Source organism: Somniosus microcephalus, chromosome 12 (assembly GCF_052327205.1).
Source record: "Somniosus microcephalus isolate GS21.2 chromosome 12, FLI_Smic_1.0, whole genome shotgun sequence".
NCBI lineage: Eukaryota > Metazoa > Chordata > Chondrichthyes > Squaliformes > Somniosidae > Somniosus > Somniosus microcephalus.
In genome coordinates this window covers 223,028,711-223,052,054 of record NC_140998.1, presented here as the reverse complement: position 1 = coordinate 223,052,054, position 23,344 = coordinate 223,028,711, and the positions used below count along the sequence as shown (strand labels likewise).

Here is a 23,344-nt window from a genome sequence, read left to right as displayed (position 1 = left end):
GGCAGTCTCCCAAATCTATTTAATCATCTTCACCGCAATCGCATGTTCTTTATGAGCGGAAACTTGCAACTTAACACGTGTGGTGAATGCGAGTCCTAACGCTCAGGGTGATCATTTACCCTTGTACCACTGCAGTGCGCAGTGCAAGTAATACGGAATGCCACCCGAGCATTCCTGGCCAGTTCGATAGAATATTAGAATGCATCCTGACCATAACATCGGACCAGGAGGAGGCCCTTCAGCCCCTCAAGCCTGCTCCGCGATTCAATTAGATCATGGCTGATTTGCACCTTCACTCCACTTACCCGTCTTAGCTCCATATCCCTTAATCCCCTTACCCAACAAAAATCTATTGATCTCAGTCTAGAACGCTCCAATTGACCCCCAACATCCACAGACTTTTTTGGGGAGTTCCAGATTTCCACTACCCTTGTGTGTGACATCACCCCTGAACGGCCTAGCTCTAATTTTAAGGTTATGCCCCCTTGTTCTGGACACCCCCACCCCCCACTAGAGGACAAATGTAAGAAGTCACACAACACCAGGTTATAGTCCAACAGCTTTATTTGAAATCACAAGCTTTCGGAGCGCTGCTCCACTTCACCTGAAGAAGGAGCAGCGCTCCGAAAGCTTGTGATTTCAAATAAAGCTGTTGGACTATAACCTGGTGTTGTGTGACTTCTTACATTTGTCCACCCCAGTCCAACTCCGGCATCTCCACACCATCCCCACTAGAGGAAACAGTTTCACTCTATCTACCTTATTGAATCCTTTAAACGTTTTAAACACCTCGATTAGATCTCCCCTTTCACTCACAAACAAGGCTCTTGCCCAACATGACCTTGTGGATGATTGCATTGACTGAAGCTTGGTTCACAGATGGTGACACCTTGTCAACTTAGTGCCTATTCATGCCAAGGGTTGTCACAAACTCATTCCATATGTAATCTTGCAGAGAAGAGAAACTCTCAGGCCCAATATGCAACTTGAGCCCCAGTATTGGTAAAAGTATCTTCACTTTTTTTGCAATCTGCTTCTGGTGTGAATCATTCCCAGTAGTTTTGTACATGTTTATACTGTTGGTGACCAGACCTTAATCCACTTTCATTATGTTCCTGTATTTTGAGTTAATGTATTTAACGCCAAGCTTGTGTGCCACAGCTACGAATGTCAAAGTCAGGTGGGAATTCTGGCGGAGCATTTAAGATTTCTGAGTGGGCGGATCTGGACCCTGATGTCTCATCAATGGTCCCAGACTCAATCCCAGCTCTTTGTTTTGGTACTCACGCGTTTTCTTGAATAGCTTCCTCCCCAGCTGCTGCGATCTTCTTATAACAGTAGAGCATCTCAGCAAACAGCCACAATGTCAGGACCACATTCAGAAAGTACATCATGATTTCTCCAATGATGGATGCTAATTTTCGGTGACCTGGAGAAAAACAGAATGTGTTTCGATTAAAATAAAGATTACCTATGCTTTAAAGGGCCAGGAAATCACCCAAATCTCTGAAATGTATTACATCAGATGAGCATACTGGGAAATTAGCCCATAGGATCGCCGTCATTCTTTGACAACACATCCACCACATCGAGTGGATAGCTGGGAATCTGCACATCTCAACCAAGTTAAAATGGGCCGATATCATTGAATAATACTCGTGTGTTTCTCTCTCAGTCGGAACCAGTTGTGCTGCTTCTGTTACCTTCAGACAAGATCTCAAAATTTAATCTCTTTCTCTTCTGGATTGAAGTTAGATGTGGTCTTAGTGATTGGTTTAAAGTTAGCGGAGGTTTAGAGTTAGAAGTGACCTGTGAGCGAGCGAGGGGTTTAGGATTAGGGCTGGGTTTAGGATTAGGACTGGGTTTAGGATTAGGACTGGGTTTAGGATTAGGGCTGGGTTTAGGATTAGGATTGGGTTTAGGATTAGGGCTGGGTTTATGTTAAGTATGTGTATTGTATTGAACAATTAACACAAAGACTTAAACGTATAACTCAAACAGGTCTTTACTGGTTGGAGGTAGGGACTATACATAGGTCTTTACTTCATGCCCACAGGCGGGAACTGAGGGGAGATCAGTACCCACAGTACTATTTATACCCCTATGGCCAGGAGTGGTACTGCGTATCACTACGCCCAACAAGTAGTGCAGTCCTGTCCATAGGTTCAAAGTAGCACACATATTACATACACAACATTCCTCCCTTCCTAGCTTTACAGTCATCTCCCCATTTAACATAACGTAATAACATATATACATATATAACTTCAGGTTTACATAACAGAATAACATAGATACATAGATAACTTCATGTCAAAACAGATCACAGATTCAGTCTCTGCGGAAAACAGTTCACAGATTCAATCTCTGTGGTGGAGTCGGTTCACGTTGCTGGAGTGACTCATTCAATAGTCCTTCCATGGATTTAACAGTTTGAACTTCCGAACTGAATTGGCTCCGTTCGGAGGGACCACGTGTGTGATCTGGTAGAGGTAATAATGGTTCAGATGGGTCATCTTCTGTTTCGACTTTTCCTTTTCTGCTTCTTGGAGACTCTCTGGGCTCCACTGTCAGCTGCCAGCTGCATGCGCAGTTCCTCCTTCTCTCCCTCCTTTTTCCGTAGTAGAGCCACCTTCTCCCGATGTTCCGTAGACTTTCGGTGCTCCTCCATGATTTCTGTATGGTGGGAGTCGAAGTTACAAGTTGGGCAGGACAGGACATAGTAATATTCGGTGTCGTCCTGATCTAGGCCAGCGAGAGGGTCTTCTATTTCCTCCATACCCAGCTGGGCGTTAGCCAGCTTTTGTTCCAAGTCCAGACATCTTTCCTGAAGAGACTTCTTCATGCGTACCTCTTCATCCAGCTTTTTCTGGGCTTTCAGCAAGTCGTTTACTAATGACCTCATTTGAGATTTTACTACTTCAACTTCTTTTGGAGATTGATTGATCGGACTATTCAACCCCTCTACCGGAGCAGCTGTTTCAGCGGTCTGTTGTTCTACGTTGACGTGAGTCAGCGTACTTTTGGCATCCAAGGGCTGCTCTGTTGCAGTCATCTCAGTCTGTGTTGCCACCTCAGCTCTTCCAATAACCTTTGAGAGCTCCGAACCCCTTTCGTTTGAATATTGAAGTTCGTGTTCAAGTTTTTCCCATTTCAGAGTCCTGTCCTTCAGCATATGCAGGAGTTGGCTGACCGTTAACTCCTCTGACATCAGACGTTTTGTGTGCTCCTGCTCCATTTTCTCCATCAGCTGCTTCTGTTGTCTTTCCAGATTCTCCAACTCTATATCAAAGAACTCTTTCGTTGCATTCAACTCTTGCTCACAACGGCGAAGCATTTGTTCTAATTGCTGTTGTAGTTTGAAATGGAGTTGAGTTCGAGCCCGGTGTCCCTCAGAAATGGGCACATCAGTAGACTTGCCAGACTCAGAATCCACAGTTAAACTATGTTGTTGTTGCTCAGTGGAATTCTGTGCTGAAACTTTGTCTTTTGCACCTGAGTTGGGCTTACCATCATCCGTTCCAGAGTCTGGGCCGACTATCTTCACCGAGTTCTCACTCGTTATTGTTTGTAGGAAATGCCAGTCCATATTCATTTTCCTAATCCACTCCCGTCCTAGTAGTGGAGAACCTCCTTCAGATATCACATATAAGTCCATTATTTGACTGTCTTCGCCCTTGTGGACCACTGCAACCTCTATTTTCCCGATGGGGTACACTCTTTGCCCCGTGTATGTTTTCAATATAATCCCCGTATCCTGTAGGGGAATATGTTGGAATAACTTTCCGTAATCTTTCTTATTTATGACCGTCAATGCCGATCCAGTGTCCAATTCCAGTTTTACTTGGACTCCTTCTATCTGAAGAGTGACCCAAATTGTCTGGAGGTCTGCACCCTTACCAGCGTTGAGTACTCTTAAGCTAGCCAGTTCATTACAGCTTAAGCTAGCCAGTTCATTACTGCTAGCGTCTGAATCGGACTCCTGTTCGGCCACCTTGTGTACCTTTGCGTATTTCCCTTGCGGTGACTTCTTGTTGCTGGTCTTCTTCGCTGACCTGCATACTCTAGCTATATGTCCAAGCCTACCACAAGTTCTACATTCTTGGTTTTTAAACCAACACTGGTTCTGATCATGCGTTGTCTTTCCACAACGATAACATTTGCCAGAACTCACACCCAATTTGTGTGCACTGAGCTCCGGTGACCGTAGCTGCATTACTGCCGTGCCTCTCGCTGCGGCTTCGTGTGCTGCTGCCATAGTGACCGCCTTCTCAAGCGTCAGCTCATTCTCCTCGAGCAGTCGCTTTTGTGTATCCTGTTTAAATAAACCACACACAAATTTGTCTCGAAGTGCCTCTGTCAGTCCCGTTCCAAACTGGCAATATTTCGCTAATTTACGCAATTCCAGCAAATAATCAGCATTGCTTTCATGCTGTAGCTGCCTTCTGTCGTAAAATTTAAATCGTTCCGCTAGCATCAGCGGCGTGGGGTTTAGATGATCTTTCAGGACAGTAACAATCTCATCGAACGTCTTATCCGCCGGTTCATCTGGTGATAACAGGTGTTTCAATTGCCCGTATGTCTTCGCACCCATTAAATTTAATAATGTTAAAGCTTTATCTTGGTCATGAATTTTATTGGCCTTACAATAATTTTTTACTCTTTCAACATATATGGCCCAATCTTCGAGGTCACTATCAAAGGTGCTAATATTCCCGTGTTTAGGCATTGTAGATTTGCAATTTCTCAGATTTTATTTTGTTTACTTGTTATCAAAGATGGCGGCTTCCCGCTCTTGCCGTCGTCCACCGCCCACAAAATGGCGGTTTTCCCGCGCTTGGCGGTCTTCACCCGTCCCCCGACGCCGTCTCCCTTCAGCCCCCGAGTGCAGCCCTTATCTTTGGTTCCGATCGTTGGCCCGCGCTGCGCCTCGCACTTGAAGCGGCTCCCGGCCTCTGGCTCACCCGCTCGCGCGGCTCTTGCTCGCTCCCTCCCGGGCTCTGGCTTACCCGCTCGCGCGTTTCACCGCGGCTCTTATCAGGGATTGCGATCGCCCTTATCTTCTCCAACTTCCCCAGCCCTGTCTTTGCAGCCAACACTGCACGGCTTACCCCACCACCTAGGTTGAACAAGGAAACTGCAGAAAGACTTCTGTCAGTCGCTGGAAGCTGTCAGGATGTTTGCTGCACTCCAGTGCTCAGTCGCTGATGGAGGCTTCAGAGTCCTAAAGCCTGTCGCTTCTAGTGGGGTGGTGATGTTTGAAACCTCTCTTCAACTGCCGCAGGGTAAGAACCTGACTCGTCGCCAGTGTTAAGTATGTGTATTGTATTGAACAATTAACACAAAGACTTAAACGTATAACTCAAACAGGTCTTTACTGGTTGGAGGTAGGGACTATACATAGGTCTTTACTTCATGCCCACAGGCGGGAACTGAGGGGAGATCAGTACCCACAGTACTATTTATACCCCTATGGCCAGGAGTGGTACTGCGTATCACTACGCCCAACAAGTAGTGCAGTCCTGTCCATAGGTTCAAAGTAGCACACATATTACATACACAACAGTTTAGGATTAGGACTGGGTTTAGGATTAGAAGTTTGGGTGGAGCTAAGAAACAGCAAAGGGAGGAAAATATTGGTGGGAGTTGTGTATAGGCCACCAAACAGTAATGGTAATGTAGGGCACAGTCTCAATCAAGAAATTAGAAGTACATGGAACAAGGGCAATACGGTAATCATGGGGGACTTAAATCTACATATTGACTGGGCAAATCAAATTACCACTAATGGAATGCATGCGAGATGGTTTCCTGGATCAGTATGTGGAGGAACCAAACAGGGAACAGGCTATTCTGGATCTGGTACTGTGTAATGAGAAAGGGCTAATCAATAATCTTGTGGTAAAGGGGCCTTTAGGGACAAGTGACCATAATATGATTGAATTTCACATTGAGTTTGAGAGTGATGTACACCAATCTGAAACTAAGGTCTTCAATCTAAACACAGAAAACTACAAGGGTATGAGGGACAAGTTGGCCATGGTAGATTGGGAGACTACACTAAAAGGTATGAAGGTGGACACACAATGGCTAACATTCAAGGAAATAATGCATAATTTGCAACAAACATATATTCTTCTAGGGCATAAAAACCCAAAATGAAAAGTGATCCAACCATGGCTAACAAAAGAAATTAAAGCTAGTATTAAGTCAAAGGAGGAAGCTTATAAAGTTGCCAGAAAAAGCGGTCAGCAAATCAGCAAAGGGGGACCAAGAAATTGACAAAGGGAAAATGGAATATGAGCACAAACTAACGAAAAATATAAAAACAGATTGTAAAAGCTTCTATAGGTATGTGAAAAGGAAAAGACTGGCGAAGGTAAATGTAGGTCCTTTACAGTCAGAGGCAGGAGAATTTATAATGGGGAATGAGGAAATGGTAAGGAAATTAAATAAATACTTTGTTTCTCTCTTCACGGAGGAAGACACAAAAAACCTCCCAGAAATACGAGAAAACCAAGGGTGTGGTGAGAATGAGGAACTTAAAGAAATTATTAGTAAAAAAAACTACTAGCAAAATTAATGGGACTAAAAGTTGATAAATCCCAAGGACTGGATGACCTACATCCTAGGGTTTTGAAAGAGGTGGCCATTGGGATAGTGGACGCATTGGCTGTCATCTTCCAAAATTCTATAGATTCTAGAACAGTTCCTGCAGATTGGAGGATAGCAAATGTAACCCCGCTATTTAAGAAAGGAGGGAGAGAGAAAACGGGGAACTACAGACCTGTTAGCCTCACATCAGTCCACATCAGTGTTAGTCCATTTCCCTGCCCTCTCCCCGTAACCCCTAATTCCCTTATCTGCTAGAAAACTGTCTATCTCCATTTTAAATCTATTTAATGTTGCAGCTTCCACAGCTCTCTGGGGTAGCAAATTCCCTAGATTTACTACCCTCTGGGTAAAGAAGTTTCTCCTCATCTCAGTTTTGATATACTTGCCATAGAGGGAGTGCAATGAAGGTTCACGAGATTGATTCCTGGGATGGCGGGACTGTCGTATGAGAAGAGACTGAGTAAACTAGGCCTGTATTCTCTTGAATTCAAAAGAATGAGGGGATCTCATTGAAGCATACACAATTATTAAAGGGCTTGATAGGGTGAATGCTGGGAGAATGTTTCCCTTAGCTGGGGAGTCTAGAACCAGGGGCCACAGCCTCAAGATAAAGGGTAGGCCATTCAGGACTGAGATGAGAAGAAATTTCTTCACACAGAGGGTGGTGAATCTTTGGAATTCTCTACCCCAGAGGGCTGTGGAGGCTCAGTCATTGGGTATATTCAAAACAGAAGTCGATAGATTTCTGACTAGTAAAGGCATCAAGGGATATGGCGATAGGGCCGGTGAATGGAGTTGAGGCAGAAGATCAGCCATGATCTCATTGAATGGCGGAGCAAGCTCGAAGGGCTGGATGGCCGACTCCTGCTCCTATTTCTTATGTTCTTATGTGGGTTTAGGATTAGGATTGGGTTTAGGATCAGGACTGGGTTTAGGATCAGTAGTGGGTTTACGATTAGTAGTGAGTTTAGGATTAAGAGTGGGTTTAGGATTGGGACTGGGTTTAGGATTAGAAGTGGTCTTCTCCTTCTTAGGCAGTCCCTCGGAACCGAGGATGACTTACTTCCACACTAAAAATGAGTTCTCAGGTGACTGATGAGTCCAATGCGGGACCTACAGTCTCTGTCACAGGTGGGGCAGACGGAGGTTGAAGGGGCGGGTGGGTGGGATGCTTGGGTTGACGTGCGCTCCTTGCGCTGCCTGCACTTGGCTTCCGCTTGCTCCCGGCGAAGAGACTCGAGGTGTTCGGCGCCTTCCCGGATGCTTCTCCTCCACTTTGTACGGTCTTGGGCCAGGGATTCCCAGGTGTCGGTGGGGATGTTACACTTTTTCAAGGAGGCTCTGAGGGTGTCTTTGAAGCATTTCCACTGCCCACCTGGGGCTCTCTTGACGTGCCGGAGCACCGAGTAGAGCGCTTGTTTTGGGAGTCTCGTATCGGGCATGCGGACAATGTGACCCGTCCATCGGAGCTAATTGAGTGTGGTCAGAGCTTCGATGCTGGGGTTGTTGGCCTGAGCAAGAACACTGACGTTGGTGCGCCTATCCTGCCAATGGATTTGCAGGATCTTGCGGAGGCAGCGTTGGTGGTACCTCTCCAGTGCTTTGAGGTGCCTGCTGTACATGGTCCATGTCTCTGAGGCATACAGCAGGGCAGGTATCACTGCTGCCCTGTAGACCATGAGCTTAGTGCCGGGTTTGAGGTCCTGGTCTTCAAACACTCTCTTCCTCAGGCGACCGAAGGCTGCACTGGCACACTGAAGGCGGTGTTGGACTTCGTTGTCGACGTCTGCCCTTGTTGACAGTAGGCTCCCGAGGTATGGAAAGTGGTCCACGTTGTCCAAGGCCTTGTCGTCAGTTTCTTAGTAAATTATTTTTTTAATATGTAGAAACGTTGTGCGCCTAAACAGATGAGCGTAATTTGAAGAGTCTCCTTGAATGGTCACCATTGGGAGCGATCGGTGGAAACGTGCCATCCTCGCTATTTTGGTGTGGGATCGTGGCCAGTTTTGTGGGCAGGGCTGGCTTCGGGCGAAATGATTGTTAAACCGACGTTAAAGGTCGCAGAAACTTGATTTACGCGACCTTTTTCACTGGTTCGGCCGATTTTACCCAGATCGCGCTGATAAAACTGGCGGAAACATTTTTAATGAAATTATGAATAAAATGCCCTTTGACTTTTGAGAGGGAAATCGAGTGTTGGGGGGTTTGGGGCTGAGGATGGAGTTAAAGGTCACAGAAACAGGGGAGGTGACTGGCGAAGGAGTCTCTTTTATTGATTAATTCCACTTTAACCTGAACTTGGAAATCAGCAACAGAAGAGTAGGAACCTACTGCAGGGGTAAGGTTAGAGGTCAGGGGTAGGGTTAGAGGTCAGGGGTAGGGTTAGAGGTCAGGGGTAGGGTTAGAGGTCAGGGGTAGGGTTAGAGGTCAGGGGTAGGGGGTTAGAGGTCAGAGGTAGGTTTAGAGGTCAGGCAGAGGTAGGTTTAGAGGTCAGGGGTAGGGTTAGAGGTCAGAGGTAGGTTTAGAGGTCAGGCAGGGGTAGGTTTGGAGCTCAGGGGTAGGGTTAGAGGTTGGGTAGGGTTAGAGGTCAGAGGTAGGTTTAGAGCTCAGGCAGGGGTAGGGTTACAGGTCAGGGGTAAGTTTGAGTGTCCCGGAGAGCTCTCCTTCCCTAGTGTCCATTATTCCTTGGGGTCCCACAGCTTGTTCCTCTCCTCCAACATGTATTTTTGGATGTGACATCCTTCCCCTGACTGTCCCTGATTCTGGCGGGGCCTACAGTCCTGTTTACCTATTGGACAGTGCCCAGGTTTTCTCGGTTTCCAAGTCCTGTCCCTTCTACTCCCTCATCTGTGATTGGTGATGCTGATGTTCTGCAGTCCAGCTACATCCCCTAACAGTGTCTCTCCTCTCTGGGTGTCCTGTAGTCTGACCCCATCTCCTCCGTGATAGTTCCTGGTATTTCTGGTGGTCCCGTCTCTTCCCCCCACCGTCCTGTCCTCTCTCTTCCTCCGCCCGTAGGCTTTGGGATTGGTGTGTTTGTAGTTTATCAGGTTTAGCGATTGGAATCATGCTTTTCGAATCTTTATGCGCCATCACCCAATCCCCAATCTGTTAGGCAGCATGTCCATCTTGACATGTCTGAGCATTATACCTGTGGCCGCTACATTCAGTTCTATGGTCTTGTTTACTTGTGTGAAGTATATGAATTCTCCATTCTGGAACAGAAAGGTTCTGTTGAAGTAGCATTTATAGGTTCCGGCATCATCAAAGCTGATATTGCGGAGAATTATTGTTGCTTCCTGGATGTCGCTGGTGTGGTTGCTCCCAAACCATTGAATCCGATTCACAAAAGCACCGAATGCGATGTTCACATCTGGGTAACCATACTCATATATCTGAAAAGAGTGAGGTCAAAGGTTATTACAGTTCAGCCGAGTCTACATTGGTTGGAAAAATTGGGTGATTTTTGGGTGAAAATACTTCTTAACTCATTTCTCAGAAAGGTTAACCCTTCTACAACTGCAATGAATTGCTTTGGAGAGAGGTGAGCCTGCACACCACAAGATCCTAGAAATAGTAATAAAATTAAAGACCAACTAAACAATTTTCGATGGTGTTAGTTGAGGGAGGAATGTTCCCCTGTACACCTTGCTCTTTTTCAAATAGTGCCATAAAATATTACCGTTCACCTGAATGATTGGAATGATAGAACGGGAAACAACACGTGTCTCAATAGAGCACCCCCTCAGTACCGCCCCCCCGACAGTGCGGCGCTCCCTCAGTACGGCCCCTCCGACAGTGCGGCGCTCCCTCAGTACCGCCCCTCCAACAGTGCGGCCTCCCTCAGTACTGCCCCTCCGACAGTACGGCGCTCCCTCAGTACTGACCCTGCGACAGTGTGGCCTCCCTCAGTACTGTCCCTCCGACAGTGCGGCCTCCCTCAGTACCGCCCCTCCGACAGTGCAGCGCTCCCTCAGTACTGACCCTCCGACAGTGCGGCCTCCCTCAGTACGGCCTCCCTCAGTACCGCCCCTCCGACAGTGCGGCCTCCCTCAGTACTGCCCCTCCGACAGTGCGGCGCTCCCTCAGTACTGCCACCCTTAACAGTGCGGCACTCACTCAGTACTGCCCCTCCGACAGTACAGCGCTCCATCAGTACTGCCCCTCCGACAGTGCGGCGCTCCCTCAGTACTGACCCTCCAACAGTGCGGCGCTCCCTCAGTACTGCGCTCCCTCAGTATATCCCCTCCGACAGTGCGGCGCTGCCTCAGTACTGCCCCTCCGACAGTGCGGCGCTCCCTTAGTACTGCCTCTCCGACAGTGCGGCCTCCCTCAGTACTGCCCCTCCGAATGTGCAGCACTCCCTCATTACTGCCCCTCCGACAGTGCGGCGCTCCCTCAATACTTCCCATCCGACAGTGCGGCACTCCCTCAGTACTGACCCTCCGACAGTGCAGAGCTCCCTCAGTACTGCCCCTCCGACAGTGTGGCGTTCCTTCAGTACTTCCCCTCCGACAATGCGGCGCTCCCTCAGTACTGGCCCTCTGACAGTGCGGCGCTCCCTCAGTATTGCCCCTCCGACAGTGCGGCGCTCCCTCAGTACTGACACTCCAACATCTCACCCCATCACACTCCATCACACCCCATCTCACCCCATCACACCCCATCACACCCCACCACATCCCATCACACCCCATCACATCCCATCACACCCCATCACATCCCATCTCACCCCATCACATCCCAACACACAAAATCACACCCCACCTCACCCCATCACAACCCCATCACACCCCATCACAACCCATCACAACCCATCACACCCCATCACAGCCCATCAAACCCCATCGCATCCCATCAGACCCCATCAGACCCCATCAGACCCCATCACACCCCATCAGCCCCCATCTCACCCCATCACGGCCCATCACACCCCATCTCACCCCATCACACACCATCTCACCCCACCACATCCCATCTCACCCCACCAGCCCCCATCTCAGCCCATCACACCCCATCTCACCCCATCACACGCCATCACACACCCTATCTCAGCCCATCACACCCCATCTCACACCATCACACCCCATCACACCCCATCACATCCCATCACACACCCCATCTCACCCCATCTCACCCCACCTCACCCAACCCACCCCATCACACCCCATCATATCCCATCACACCCAATCACACCCCATCTCACCCCATGTCACCCCATCACACCCTATCTCACCCCATCACATCCCATCTCACCCCATCACACCCCATCACATCCCATCTCACCCCAACACATCCCATCTCACCCCATCACATCCCATCTCACCCCATCACATCCCATCTCACCCCATCACATCCCATCACACCCCATCACATCCCTTCACATCCCTTCACATCCCATCTCATCCCATCACATCCCTTCACATCCCATCACACCCCATCTCATCCAATCACACCCGCATCACACCCCCATCTCACCCCATCTCATTCCATCACACCCCCATCCCATCTCATCACATCCCATCTCACCCCATCTCAGCCCATCACATCACATCTCACCCCATCACACCCCATCTCATCCCATCACACCCCATCTCACTCCATCTCACCCCATCACACCCCTTCACATCCCGTCACACCCCATCACACCCCATCACATCCCATCTCACCCCATCACACCCCATCTCACCCCATCCCACCCCCATCACACCCCCATCTCACCCCATCACATCCCCTCACACCCCATCACACCCCATCTCACCCCATCACATCCCATCACACCCCATCTCACCCCATCACATCCCATCTCACCCCATCACACCGCCATCTCACCCCATCACATCCCATCACACCGCCATCTCACCCCAACACACCCTATCTCACCCCATCACACCCCATCACATCCCATCTCACCCCATCACACTCCATCACACACCCGATCACACATCCCATCACACATCCCATCACACCCCATCTCACCCCATCACATCCCATCACACCCGCATCACACCCCATCACACCCCATCTCATCCCATCACACCCTATCACATCCCATCACACCCCATCTCACCCCATCACATCCCATCTCACCCCATCGCCTCACATCCCCATCTCACCCCATCTCACTCCATCATACCCCATCACACCCCATCACACCCCATCACTCCCCATCACATCCCATCACACCCCATCTCACCCCATCACAGCCCATCACATCCCATCTCACCCCATCACACCCCATCACACCCATCACTCCCCATCACTCCCCATCACACCCCATCTCACCCCATCACACCCCATCACATCCCATCACACCCCATCTCACCCCATCACACACCCCATCACACACCCCATCTCATCCCATCTCATCCCATCTCACACCAGCCCTCCCCAGCCCTCCCCATCACACCCCAACACACCCCAACACACACCGTCATTATCCATCTACTGCCTGCAAATCGACGGTCATTTAGAGTAAATCTCTGCCCATAATTCCTTCTGGACTGAAGGACAAACACCTGAATGAACACATGGGCTAAGTGCGAATAACTCTGTACATGGCTCCCTGTGACTCCTGCCTTGCAGCCATGTTCAGGATGATTCCTATGGTGCGAATATAGGAGTGAAAGTCACATGGATTATCTGACCATCAAGCCCCGAATAGTCAAGGATGAGAGCAGGTTGCAGCTGGCTCCTCTCCTGCCCGGGAGCAAAGTTACAGAGGTTGGCAGAGCATATTATTCAACCAGGAACATTGGGAACAGCACAGAAGACTAGACGAATTGTACCTTGTAGAAGGTCTCGCTCTTGCGAGGTTTGAAGAACCACTCGGCGATTGTCTGGGCCTCGGTTTCGATGCGTTTCTTGCACGAGATACATCGCATTCTCATCTCTCCATTTTTGACAGCTTCCGTGTCCGACTCAACCTCGACGCACCCGGTATTGGTGTAATCAGCTAAACACAATAAAACAGAACAATGTAGAAGGGTGATTGTTGTACAAAACAGCCTCAGACCCCAGGCACACGGCCCTCAGACCCCGGGCACACGGCCCTCAGACCCTGGGCACACGGACCCTCAGACCCTGGGCACTCGGAGCCTCAGACCCTGGGCACTCGGCCCTCAGACCCCGGGCACTCGGCCCTCAGACCCCGGGCACACGGCCCTCAGACCCTGGGCACACGGCCCTCAGACCCTGGGCACTCGGCCCTCAGACCCCAGGCACACGGCCCTCAGACCCCGGGCACACGGGCCCTCAGACCCCGGAGCCTCAGACCTGGGCACACGGAGCCTCAGACCTGGGCACACGGAGCCTCAGACCCTGGGCACACGGACCCTCAGACCCTGGGCACAGATCCTCAGACCCTGGGCACTCGGCCCTCAGACCTGGGCACTCGGAGCCTCAGACCCTGGGCACACGGAGCCTCAGACCCTGGGCACACGGAGCCTCAGACCCTGGGCACACGGAGCCTCAGACCCTGGGCACACGGCCCTCAGACCCTGGGCACTCGGCCCTCAGACCTGGGCACACGGAGCCTCAGACCCTGGGCACTCGGAGCCTCAGACCCTGGGCACTCGGAGCCTCAGACTCTGGGCACACGGAGCCTCAGACCCTGGGCACTCGGCCCTCAGACCCTGGGCACACGGCCCTCAGACCCTGGGCACTCGGAGCCTCAGACCCTGGGCACTCGGAGCCTCAGACCCTGGGCACACGGACCCTCAGACCCTGGGCACACGAAGCCTCAGACCCTGGGCACTGGGAGCCTCAGACTCTGGGCACACGGAGCCTCAGACCCTGGGCACAGGCCCTCAGACCCTGTTGTTGTGGCACTGTTAGTGCACAAGTGCAGTACAACGAAATGTAGGCTTGCGGCTCCCGAGAGTGTACATTTAGATTAAGACATTTAAACATTCAACATACATTTGGCTTGTAATACATTAGCATAAACATAACCATAATAAAGTGCATTGGCAGATGTGCAGGCTTTAGAGTTTGTTTGTGGAGTTCAGTAGGATGATAGCCCTGGGAAAGAAGCTGTTCCTGTTATTAATGTAATGGTTCGCTGGTTTCCAGGCTAATGAGTGGGAGGTGGCAAATTCAGGGATGTTTGTTGATTGCAGAAGTGGGATGGGCTGAAATGCTCGCGCTTTGAGCGCCATTGTACCTGGGTTACTCTTGGAAGAAGGTGCGGATTCGGGATCTGTTGTGGATTGGGGAACAGAGCCAGACTCGAGGATGGGTTGGAATTACCAAACTACAAACCACAGAGTGCAGCCGCCACCCGGGGGTGGGGGGGGGGGGTGCTTCACAGGGGCCGGGGACAGCAACAGGGACAGGTGCTGGCAGGCGGCTAGCAAGAAAAATGGCCGCCTGCCACCTCCCCTTTAACTAGCGCCGCCCCGGCTGCAGGTAGGCCCCCCTGACCCCGGCGGACATAGCGTCCGGCGGTAAGTCGGGGGGGGGGGGGCGCCACCCAATATTATAGCCAGGGCACGAGTGGGGCGCTGTGCACGGTGATGACTTCATCGCCGGTGGCGCAGTGCCGCTTGGCGCTAACGGTTAGCGCCGCTGCTAACCTCCCGCTGAATATCGCGGGAGGCGTTAGTGGCGCCGCGCCCAGGCACTCGTTGATTTGCCCTCTTAGCCCCCTCTGTGTTTTATTTCCAATCTGTTCAGGCACAGCTGACAGTAATGTTTCTCTACCTTTATGTAAATTGATTGACCGCATTCTGCACCCTGGTCAGCCATTATTTTACAGCTGATGTGGTGAGGGTCGCACTACTTCACAATCTGCTGGTTACTGGCTTGATTGTGTCTGTGTTGACAGCCACGAGTTAAGAGGATGTGCGATGAAAAATGCAAAGCTTAGGCACAAACCCTCTGTAAATATATTACGTGACATCAATTATTCATCGCGCACCATCTACAGAATTGGAACTGCATTAATTACACAGCATTAATGTGCAGGTTAAATCGAACAGGCCTTGACTGTCAATGTCAGCCCAATCATGGAGTGCGGTTTCCAGTTCTGAGCCAGTGTGATGGGGCGAGGGGATCCATTCTGTTTAGGATTATCCGAATCGTTAAACATACATATTTTAGAAAGGAACTTATAGCTGCCTCTGATGGCATAACAACTTTAAAATGGCTTCTGGGTGAGATTTTATGCTGTCTCTGTATTGGGTGAAGGAAGAGGGGATTATAGAGGCCCCGTCTGATACACAGGGACCTGCATCGAATGGAGAGAGCCGCGAGTAGATAGACGTACACAAAGCCCTGTATTCCCCACATTTAAAGCAATCACAACATAACTCCCAATTTCTCACTGTGAGAACGGAGCTCAGATTCCGTAATCCCAGTGCAGGTTAAAAGTGCTAAATTAGATATGCTCAACTCTCCATCATAGAATCATAGAATGATAGAACGATGCATCACAGAAGGAGGCCATTCGGCCCATTGTGCCTGTGCCGGTTCTTTGAACAAGCTCTCCAATTATTCCTACCGCCTCCCCCCACCACCCCTCCCCCCCCCCCCCACTCTTTCCCCACAGCCCTGTGAATTTTTCCCCTTCAAGTATTTCTCCAATTCCCTTTTGAAAGTTACTATTGAATCTGCTCCCACCGCCCTTTCAGGCAGCGCATTCCAGATCACAACAACTCGCTGCGGAAAAAATATTTCCTCATCTCCCCCTTTTGCCAATCTGTGTCCTCTGGTTACCGACCCTCCTGCCACTGGAAACAGTTTCTCCTTATTTACTCCATCAAAACCCTTCATGATTTTGAACGCCTCTATTAAATCTCCTCTTAACCTTCCCTGCTCTAAGGAGAACAACCCCAGCTTCTCCAGTCTCTCCACATCACTGAAGTCACTCATCCCTGGAACCATTCTGGTCAATCTCCCCTTAACCTTCTCTGCTCTAAGGAGAACAACCCCAGCTTCTCCACATCACTGAAGTCCCTCATCCCTGGGACCATTCTGGTAAATCTCCTCCGCACCCTCTCCAAGGCCTTGACATCCTTCCTAAAGTGCGGTGCCCAGGATTGAACACAATACTCCAGATGGGGCCGAACCAGTGATTTATAAAGGGTTCAGTAATAACTTCCTGGCTTTTGTACTCTCTGCCTCTATTAATAAAGCCAAGGATCCCGTGTGCCTTTTTAACAGCCTTCTCATCTTGCCCTGCCACCTTCAACGTTTAAAAAAAAATTCATTCATGAATATGGGCATTGCTGGCCAGGCTGGCATTTATTGCCCATCCCTAATTGTCCTTAAGGGGGTGGTGGTGAGCCGCCTTCTTGAATCGCTGCAGTCCGTGTGGTGAAGGTGTTCTTAGCTTACTTCTTTATAGTGACTTGTTACAAACGAGCGGCTTTCTGGGCCATTTCCGAGGGCAGTTAAGCGTCAACCACATTGCTGTGGGTCTGGAGTCACATATAGGCCAGACCGGGCAAGGGCGGCAGATTTCCTTCCCTAAAGGGCACTGGTGAACCAAATGGGTTTTTACGACAATCCGATAGTTTCATGGTCACCATTACTGAGACTAGCTTTTTATTCCAGATTTATTTAACTAGCGTAATTTAAATTCCACATCTGCCGTGGTGGGATTTGGACTCATGTCTCCAGATCATTCGTCCAGGCCTCTGGATTACTAGTCCAGTAACCTAACCACTCAGCTACTGTTCCCGTAAACGTTGTGCACATACACCCTCGTGTCTTTCTGTTCCTGCACCCTGTTTAAATTTGCATCATTTAGTTCATATTGCCTCCCTTCATTCTTCCTACTAAAATGTATCACTTCACACTTCTCTGCATTAAATTTAATCGGCCATGTGTCCGCCCATTTCACCAGCCTGTCTGTACTCTGAAGTCAGTTACTATCCTCCTCACTGTTTACTACCTTTCCGAGTTTTGTATCAACTGCAAACTTTAGAAATTAGGCCCTGTATACCCAAGTCCAGGTCATCCAGGTCTCCCTAATCTTCTTTCCTCTTTGCTTTCTCTTCTCTCTCACTACCTCTCTCTTCACAACCACAGTTGTGGCGTATTTAGGCTAAGGCATGGATTTAGAACTGGCTAAAGGGGGGAAAGCAAAGGCTAGTCTTTAGAGGCATTGGGTTGAATTGTGGATCCTGGTATCCGCCAATCAAAGGAAGAACGTGTGTTTCTATAACACCTTTCATGCCTTCAGGGTGTCCCAGACTGATTCACGGTCAATGCACTACTTTTGAAGTGCAGTCGCTGTTGTTGTGTAGGCAAATAATGGCTGCCACATTGCACACAGCAAGATCCCACAAATAGCAATGAGTCTGCTTTTCCTTTTGGTCATATTAGTTAAGGGATAAACGTTGGCCTGGTCATCAGGATACTATGGGATCTTAATATCCAGCCAAACAGGCAGACAGGACCTTGGTTTAGCATCTCGTCTGAAAGACAGCCCCCTGACAGTGCAGCACTCCCTCAGTACTACACTGGGCTACAGTCCTGGAATGTGTCTTAAACACACAGCCTTCTGACTCCGAGATGGGAGTGCTGTCAACTGAGCCAAACTGGCCCTTCAGCGATCGGGATGATTGAAAGTATGGTGGCGATAAGGTGAGAGGAAAAGAGGTTCCAATCGAGACATGGATGGTTCAGGCATGAAAGTTAGACTCATTCAGAAGCAGCTGGATGCAATACGGGAAAGGTTGGAATTCTGAAAACATCTGTATATGTATCAGAAAAAGGTGTGTAAAATCAAATCTTTCACTGCATGATAACCCTACTTCCCCAACCCCTGCACAGAATGGTACAGAACCCCCAACCCCTCCACAGAATGGTACAAACCCCCCCACAGAATGGTATAGACCCCCCCAACCCCCCCACAGAATGGTACAGACCCCCCAACCCCTCCACAGAATGGTACAGACCCCCCCAACCCCCCCACAGAATGGTATAGACCCCCCCAACCCCCCCACAGAATGGTACAGACCCCCCAACCCCTCCACAGAATGGTACAGACCCCCCCAACCCCCCCACAGAATTGTACAGACCCCCCAACCCCCCCACAGAATGGTACAGACCCCCCCAACCCCCCCCCCCACAGAATGGTACAGACCCACTCAACCCCCGCACAGAATGGTACAGACCCCCCCCCCAACCCCTCCACAGAATGGTAAAGACCCCCCAACCCTCCCACAGAATGGTACAGACCCCCCCAACCCCCCCCCCCCACAGAATGGTACAGACCCCCCCAACCCCTCCACAGAATGGTACAGACCCCCCCCACCCCTCCACAGAATGGTACAGACCCCCCCCAACCCCTCCACAGAATGGTATAGACCCCCCCAACCCCTACACAGAATGGTACAGACCCCCCAACCCCTGCACAGAATAGTACAGACCCCCCAACCCCTGCACAGAATGGTACAGACCCCCAACCCCTGCACAGAATGGTACAGACCCCCCAACCCCTGCACAGAATGGTACAGACCCCCCAACCCCTGCACAGAATGGTACAGACCCCCCCCCCCCCCAAAATGGTACAGACCCCCCAACCCCCCCACAGAATGGTACAGACCCCCCCAACCCCTCCACAGAATGGTACAGACCCCCCCCAACCCCTGCACAGAATGGTACAGACCCCCCCCAACCCCTGCACAGAATGGTACAGACCCCCCAACCCCTGCACAGAATGGTACAGACCCCCCCCCAACCCCTGCACAGAATGGTACAGACCCCCCAACCCCTGCACAGAATGGTACAGACCCCCCCCCCCCCAACCCCTGCACAGAATGGTACAGACCCCCCCCAACCCCTGCACAGAATGGTACAGACCCCCCCCCCCCAACCCCTGCACAGAATGGTACAGACCCCCCAACCCCTGCACAGAATGGTACAGACCCCCCCCCCAACCCCTGCACAGAATGGTACAGAGCCCCCCCCCCAACCCCTGCACAGAATGGTACAGACCCCCCCCCAACCCCTGCACAGAATGGTACAGACCCCCCCCCAACCCCTCCACAGAATGGTACAGACCCCCCCCCAACCCCTGCACAGAATGGTACAGACCCCCCCAACCCCTCCACAGAATGGTACAGACCCCCCAACCCCTGCACAGAATGGTACAGACCCCCCAACCCCTGCACAGAATGGTACAGACCCCCAACCCCTGCACAGAATGGTACAGACCCCCCCAACCCCTGCACAGAATGGTACAGACCCCCCCAACCCCTGCACAGAATGGTACAGACCCCCCCAATCCCTGCACAGAATGGTACAGACCCCCCCAACCCCTCCACAGAATGGTACAGACCCCCCCCCAACCCCTGCACAGAATGGTACAGACCCCCCAACCCCTCCACAGAATGGTACAGACCCCCCAACCCCTCCACAGAATGGTACAGACCCCCCAACCCCCCCACAGAATGGTACAGACCATATGAATTATGGGGAAATCCCTTCATCTAAATTGAGATCTTTAATTAACTCTGTTGTATTTGTGTGTTTCAGTGGGAGAACATATGGGTAATAGCGATCATAAGATAACTAGGTTTAAAATACTTAGGGACAAAGAATAATACCCAACTGGAAGAGAGCCAATTTCAGTGATGAGAGAAGGGATCTTGCACAGGAGGACTGGGAACACAGATTTTCCGGGAAAACAGTAAGTGAGCAATGGCAAGCCTTCAAGGCGGAGATAGTTCGGGTGCAAACCAAGCAAATTCCCATAAGGAGGAAAGATGGGGCGTCCAAAGCTAGAGCTCCCTGGATGACCAAGGAAATAGAGGTTATAATAAAAACAGAAAAGGGAAGTTTATGACAAATGTCAGGTGCAGAATACAATCCAAAACCAGGCAAAATGCAGAGAGTGCAGGGGGAACTGAAAAAGGATATAAGAACGGGAAAGAGAGAATATGAGAAAAGATTAGCAGGTAACATAAAAGGGAACGTAAAAATCTTTTATAAACATATAAAAAAGGATAGTTAAAGGTATGGTGGGGCGGATTAGGGACAGTGAAGGAAATCTTCTTGTGGGGGCAGAGGGCATGGCTTTAGAGAAGTACAGAAAGTGCAGGGGTGCAATTAAAAATGATATTAGGAAAGCAAAGAGAGAGCATGAAAAATTCTTGGCAAGTAAAATCAAGGAAAACCCAAAGATGTTTTATAAATATATTAAGAGTAAGAGGATAACTAAAGAAAGGGTAGGGCCTATTAGAGGTCATGAGGGGGGTGGGAGACGTCGGTAGTGTCTTAATGAATACTTTGCGTCTGTTTTCACAAAGGAGAGGGGCGAAGCAGACATTGCTATCGGGGGGGGGAGGAGTGTGAAATATTAGATGAAATAAACATAGTGAGAGAGGAAATATTAAGGGGTTTAGCAGCTTTAAAAGTGATAAATCCCCAGGCCCAGATGAAATGTATCCCAGGCTGTTAAGCGAAGGAGAAGAGGAAATAGCAGAGGCCCTGACCATCATTTTCCAATCCTCTCTGGCTTCAGGTGTGGTGCCGGAGGACTGCTAATGTGGTACCCTGGTTTAAAAAGGGAGAAAAGGATAGACCGAGTAATTACAGGCCAGTCAGCCTAACCTCGGTGGTGGGAAAATTATTGGAAAGAATTCTGAAGGACAGGATAAACCTTCATTTAGAAAGACACAGATTAATCAAGGATAGTCAGCACGGATTTGTTAAGGGATGGTCGTGTCTGACAAACTTGATTGAATTTTTTGAGGTGGTAACAAGGAGGGTAGATGAGGGTAGTGCGTTTGATGTAGTGTATATGGACTTTAGCAAGGCTTTTGATAAGGTTCCACATGGCAGACTGGTCACGAAGTTAAAAGCCCATGGGATCCAGGGCAAAGTGTCAAGTTGGATTCAAAACTGGCTCGGAGACAGGAAGCAGAGGGTAATGGTTGATGGGTGTTTTTGTGACTGGAAGGCTGTTTCCAGTGGGGTTCCGCAGGGCTCCGTACTAGGTCCAGCACGGTGGCATAGTGGTTAGCACTGTTGCCTCACAGCGCCAGGGACCCGGGTTCAAATCCGGCCTAGGGAGAATGTGCAAACTCCACACAGACATTCTCCCTGTGTTTGCGTGGGTTTTCTCCGGGTGCTCCGGTTTCCTCCCACAGTCCAAAGATGTGCTGGTTAGGTTGATTGGCCATGATAAAAAAATTGGCCCTTAGTGTTAGGGGGGATTAAATATGTGGCGTTACAGGGATAGGGCTTGGGTGGGATGGCTGTCGGTGTAGGGACCGGGTGCTAGGGTTTGGATGATCAGCCATGATCTCGTTGAATGGCGGAGCAGGCTCGAAGGGCCTACTCCTGCTCCTATGTTTCTATGTCCCTTGCTTTTTGTTGTATATATCAATGATCTAGACTTGAATATAGGGGGTATGATTAAGAAGTTTGCAGATGATACTAAAATCGGCTGTGTGGTTGATACTGAAGAAGGAAGCTGTAGACTGCAGGAAGATATCAATAAATTGGTCAGGTGGGCAGAACAGTGGCAAATGGAATTCAATCCGGAGAAGTGTGAGGTAATGCATTTGGGGAAGGCTAACAAGGAAAGGGAATACACATTAAATGGTAGGACACGGAGTAGTGTAGAGGAACAAAGGGACCTTGGAGTGCATGTCCACAGATCCCTGAAGGTAGCAGGCCAGGTAGATAAGGTGGTTAAGAAGTCATACAGAATGCTTGCCTTTATTAGCCGTGGCATAGAATACAAGAGCAGGGGGGTTATGCTTCAACTGTATAAAACACTAGTTAGGCCTCAGCTGGAGTACTGCGTGCAGTTCTGGTCACCACATTACAGGAAAGATGTGATTGCACTAGAGAGGGTACAGAGGAGATTTACGAGGATGTTGCTGGGAGTAGAGAATCTTAGCTATGAGGAAAGACTGGATAGGCTGGGTCTGTTTTCCTTGGAACAGAAGAGGCTGAGGGGAGACCTTATTGAGGTGTGTAAAATTATGAGGGGCACAGATAAAGTAGATAGAAAGGACCTATTTCCCTTAGCAGAGGGGTCAAAAACCAGGGGGCACAGATTTAAAGTAATTGGTGGAAAGTTTAGAGGGGATTTGAGGGGAAATTTCTTCACCCAGAGGGTTGTGGGGGTCTGGAACTCACTGCCTGAAAGGGTGGTAGAGGCAGGAACCCTAACCACATTTAAAAAGTACTTGGATGTGCCCTTGGGATGTTCTAACCTGCAGGGCTACGGACCAAGAGCTGGGAAGTGGGATTAGGTTGGATAGCTCTTTGTTGGCCGGCGTGGACACAATGGGCCGAAATGGCCTCCTTCCGTGCTGTAACTTTCTGTGATTCTATGACTGAGGTACTGAATGAGTAATTTGCATCTGTCTTCACAAAGGAAGAGGATGAAGTTAATGTTGGAGTAGAGGAGGGGGCAGCAGAGATATTGGATAAAAATTGATAGAAAGGAGGGACTAAATAGGTTGGCATCACTCAAAGTTAACAAGTCAAATGGAATGCATGCTAGGTTGCTGGGGGAAGCTAGGATGTAGATAATAGAAGCTCTGACCACAATCTTTCAACCCTCCTTGGGTATTGGAGTAGTGCTAGAGGACTGGAGGATTGCAAATGTTACACCCCGATCAAAAAAGGAAAGATTGGTGTGGTAAACCACTGTTGTTGTTGTTGTTGTTACACACTGTTGTACCTATGCATGCCTCAACAGGCTCCACCCACACAGGTCCAGGTATAAAGGTGATTGACCTGCAGCCCCCTGCCTTCT

General features: G+C 49.8%; 1 protein-coding gene across 2 annotated transcripts in view; it reads right to left on the bottom strand.

Moving 5' to 3' along the window:
• The window catches only part of LOC147110177 (sodium channel regulatory subunit beta-1-like), a 50,786-nt gene that overhangs the window by 6,000 nt on the left and 21,442 nt on the right, over positions 1–23,344 (bottom strand). For both annotated transcript variants that reach the window (XM_086004110.1, XM_086004109.1), the window contains exons 2-4: positions 13,404–13,570; positions 9,767–10,010; positions 1,288–1,429 (exon numbers count right to left, since the gene is read on the bottom strand). In XM_086004110.1, the coding sequence (XP_085860236.1) occupies positions 1,288–1,429; positions 9,767–10,010; positions 13,404–13,570 (553 nt within the window). The remainder of the gene's footprint in view (positions 1–1,287; positions 1,430–9,766; positions 10,011–13,403; positions 13,571–23,344) is intronic.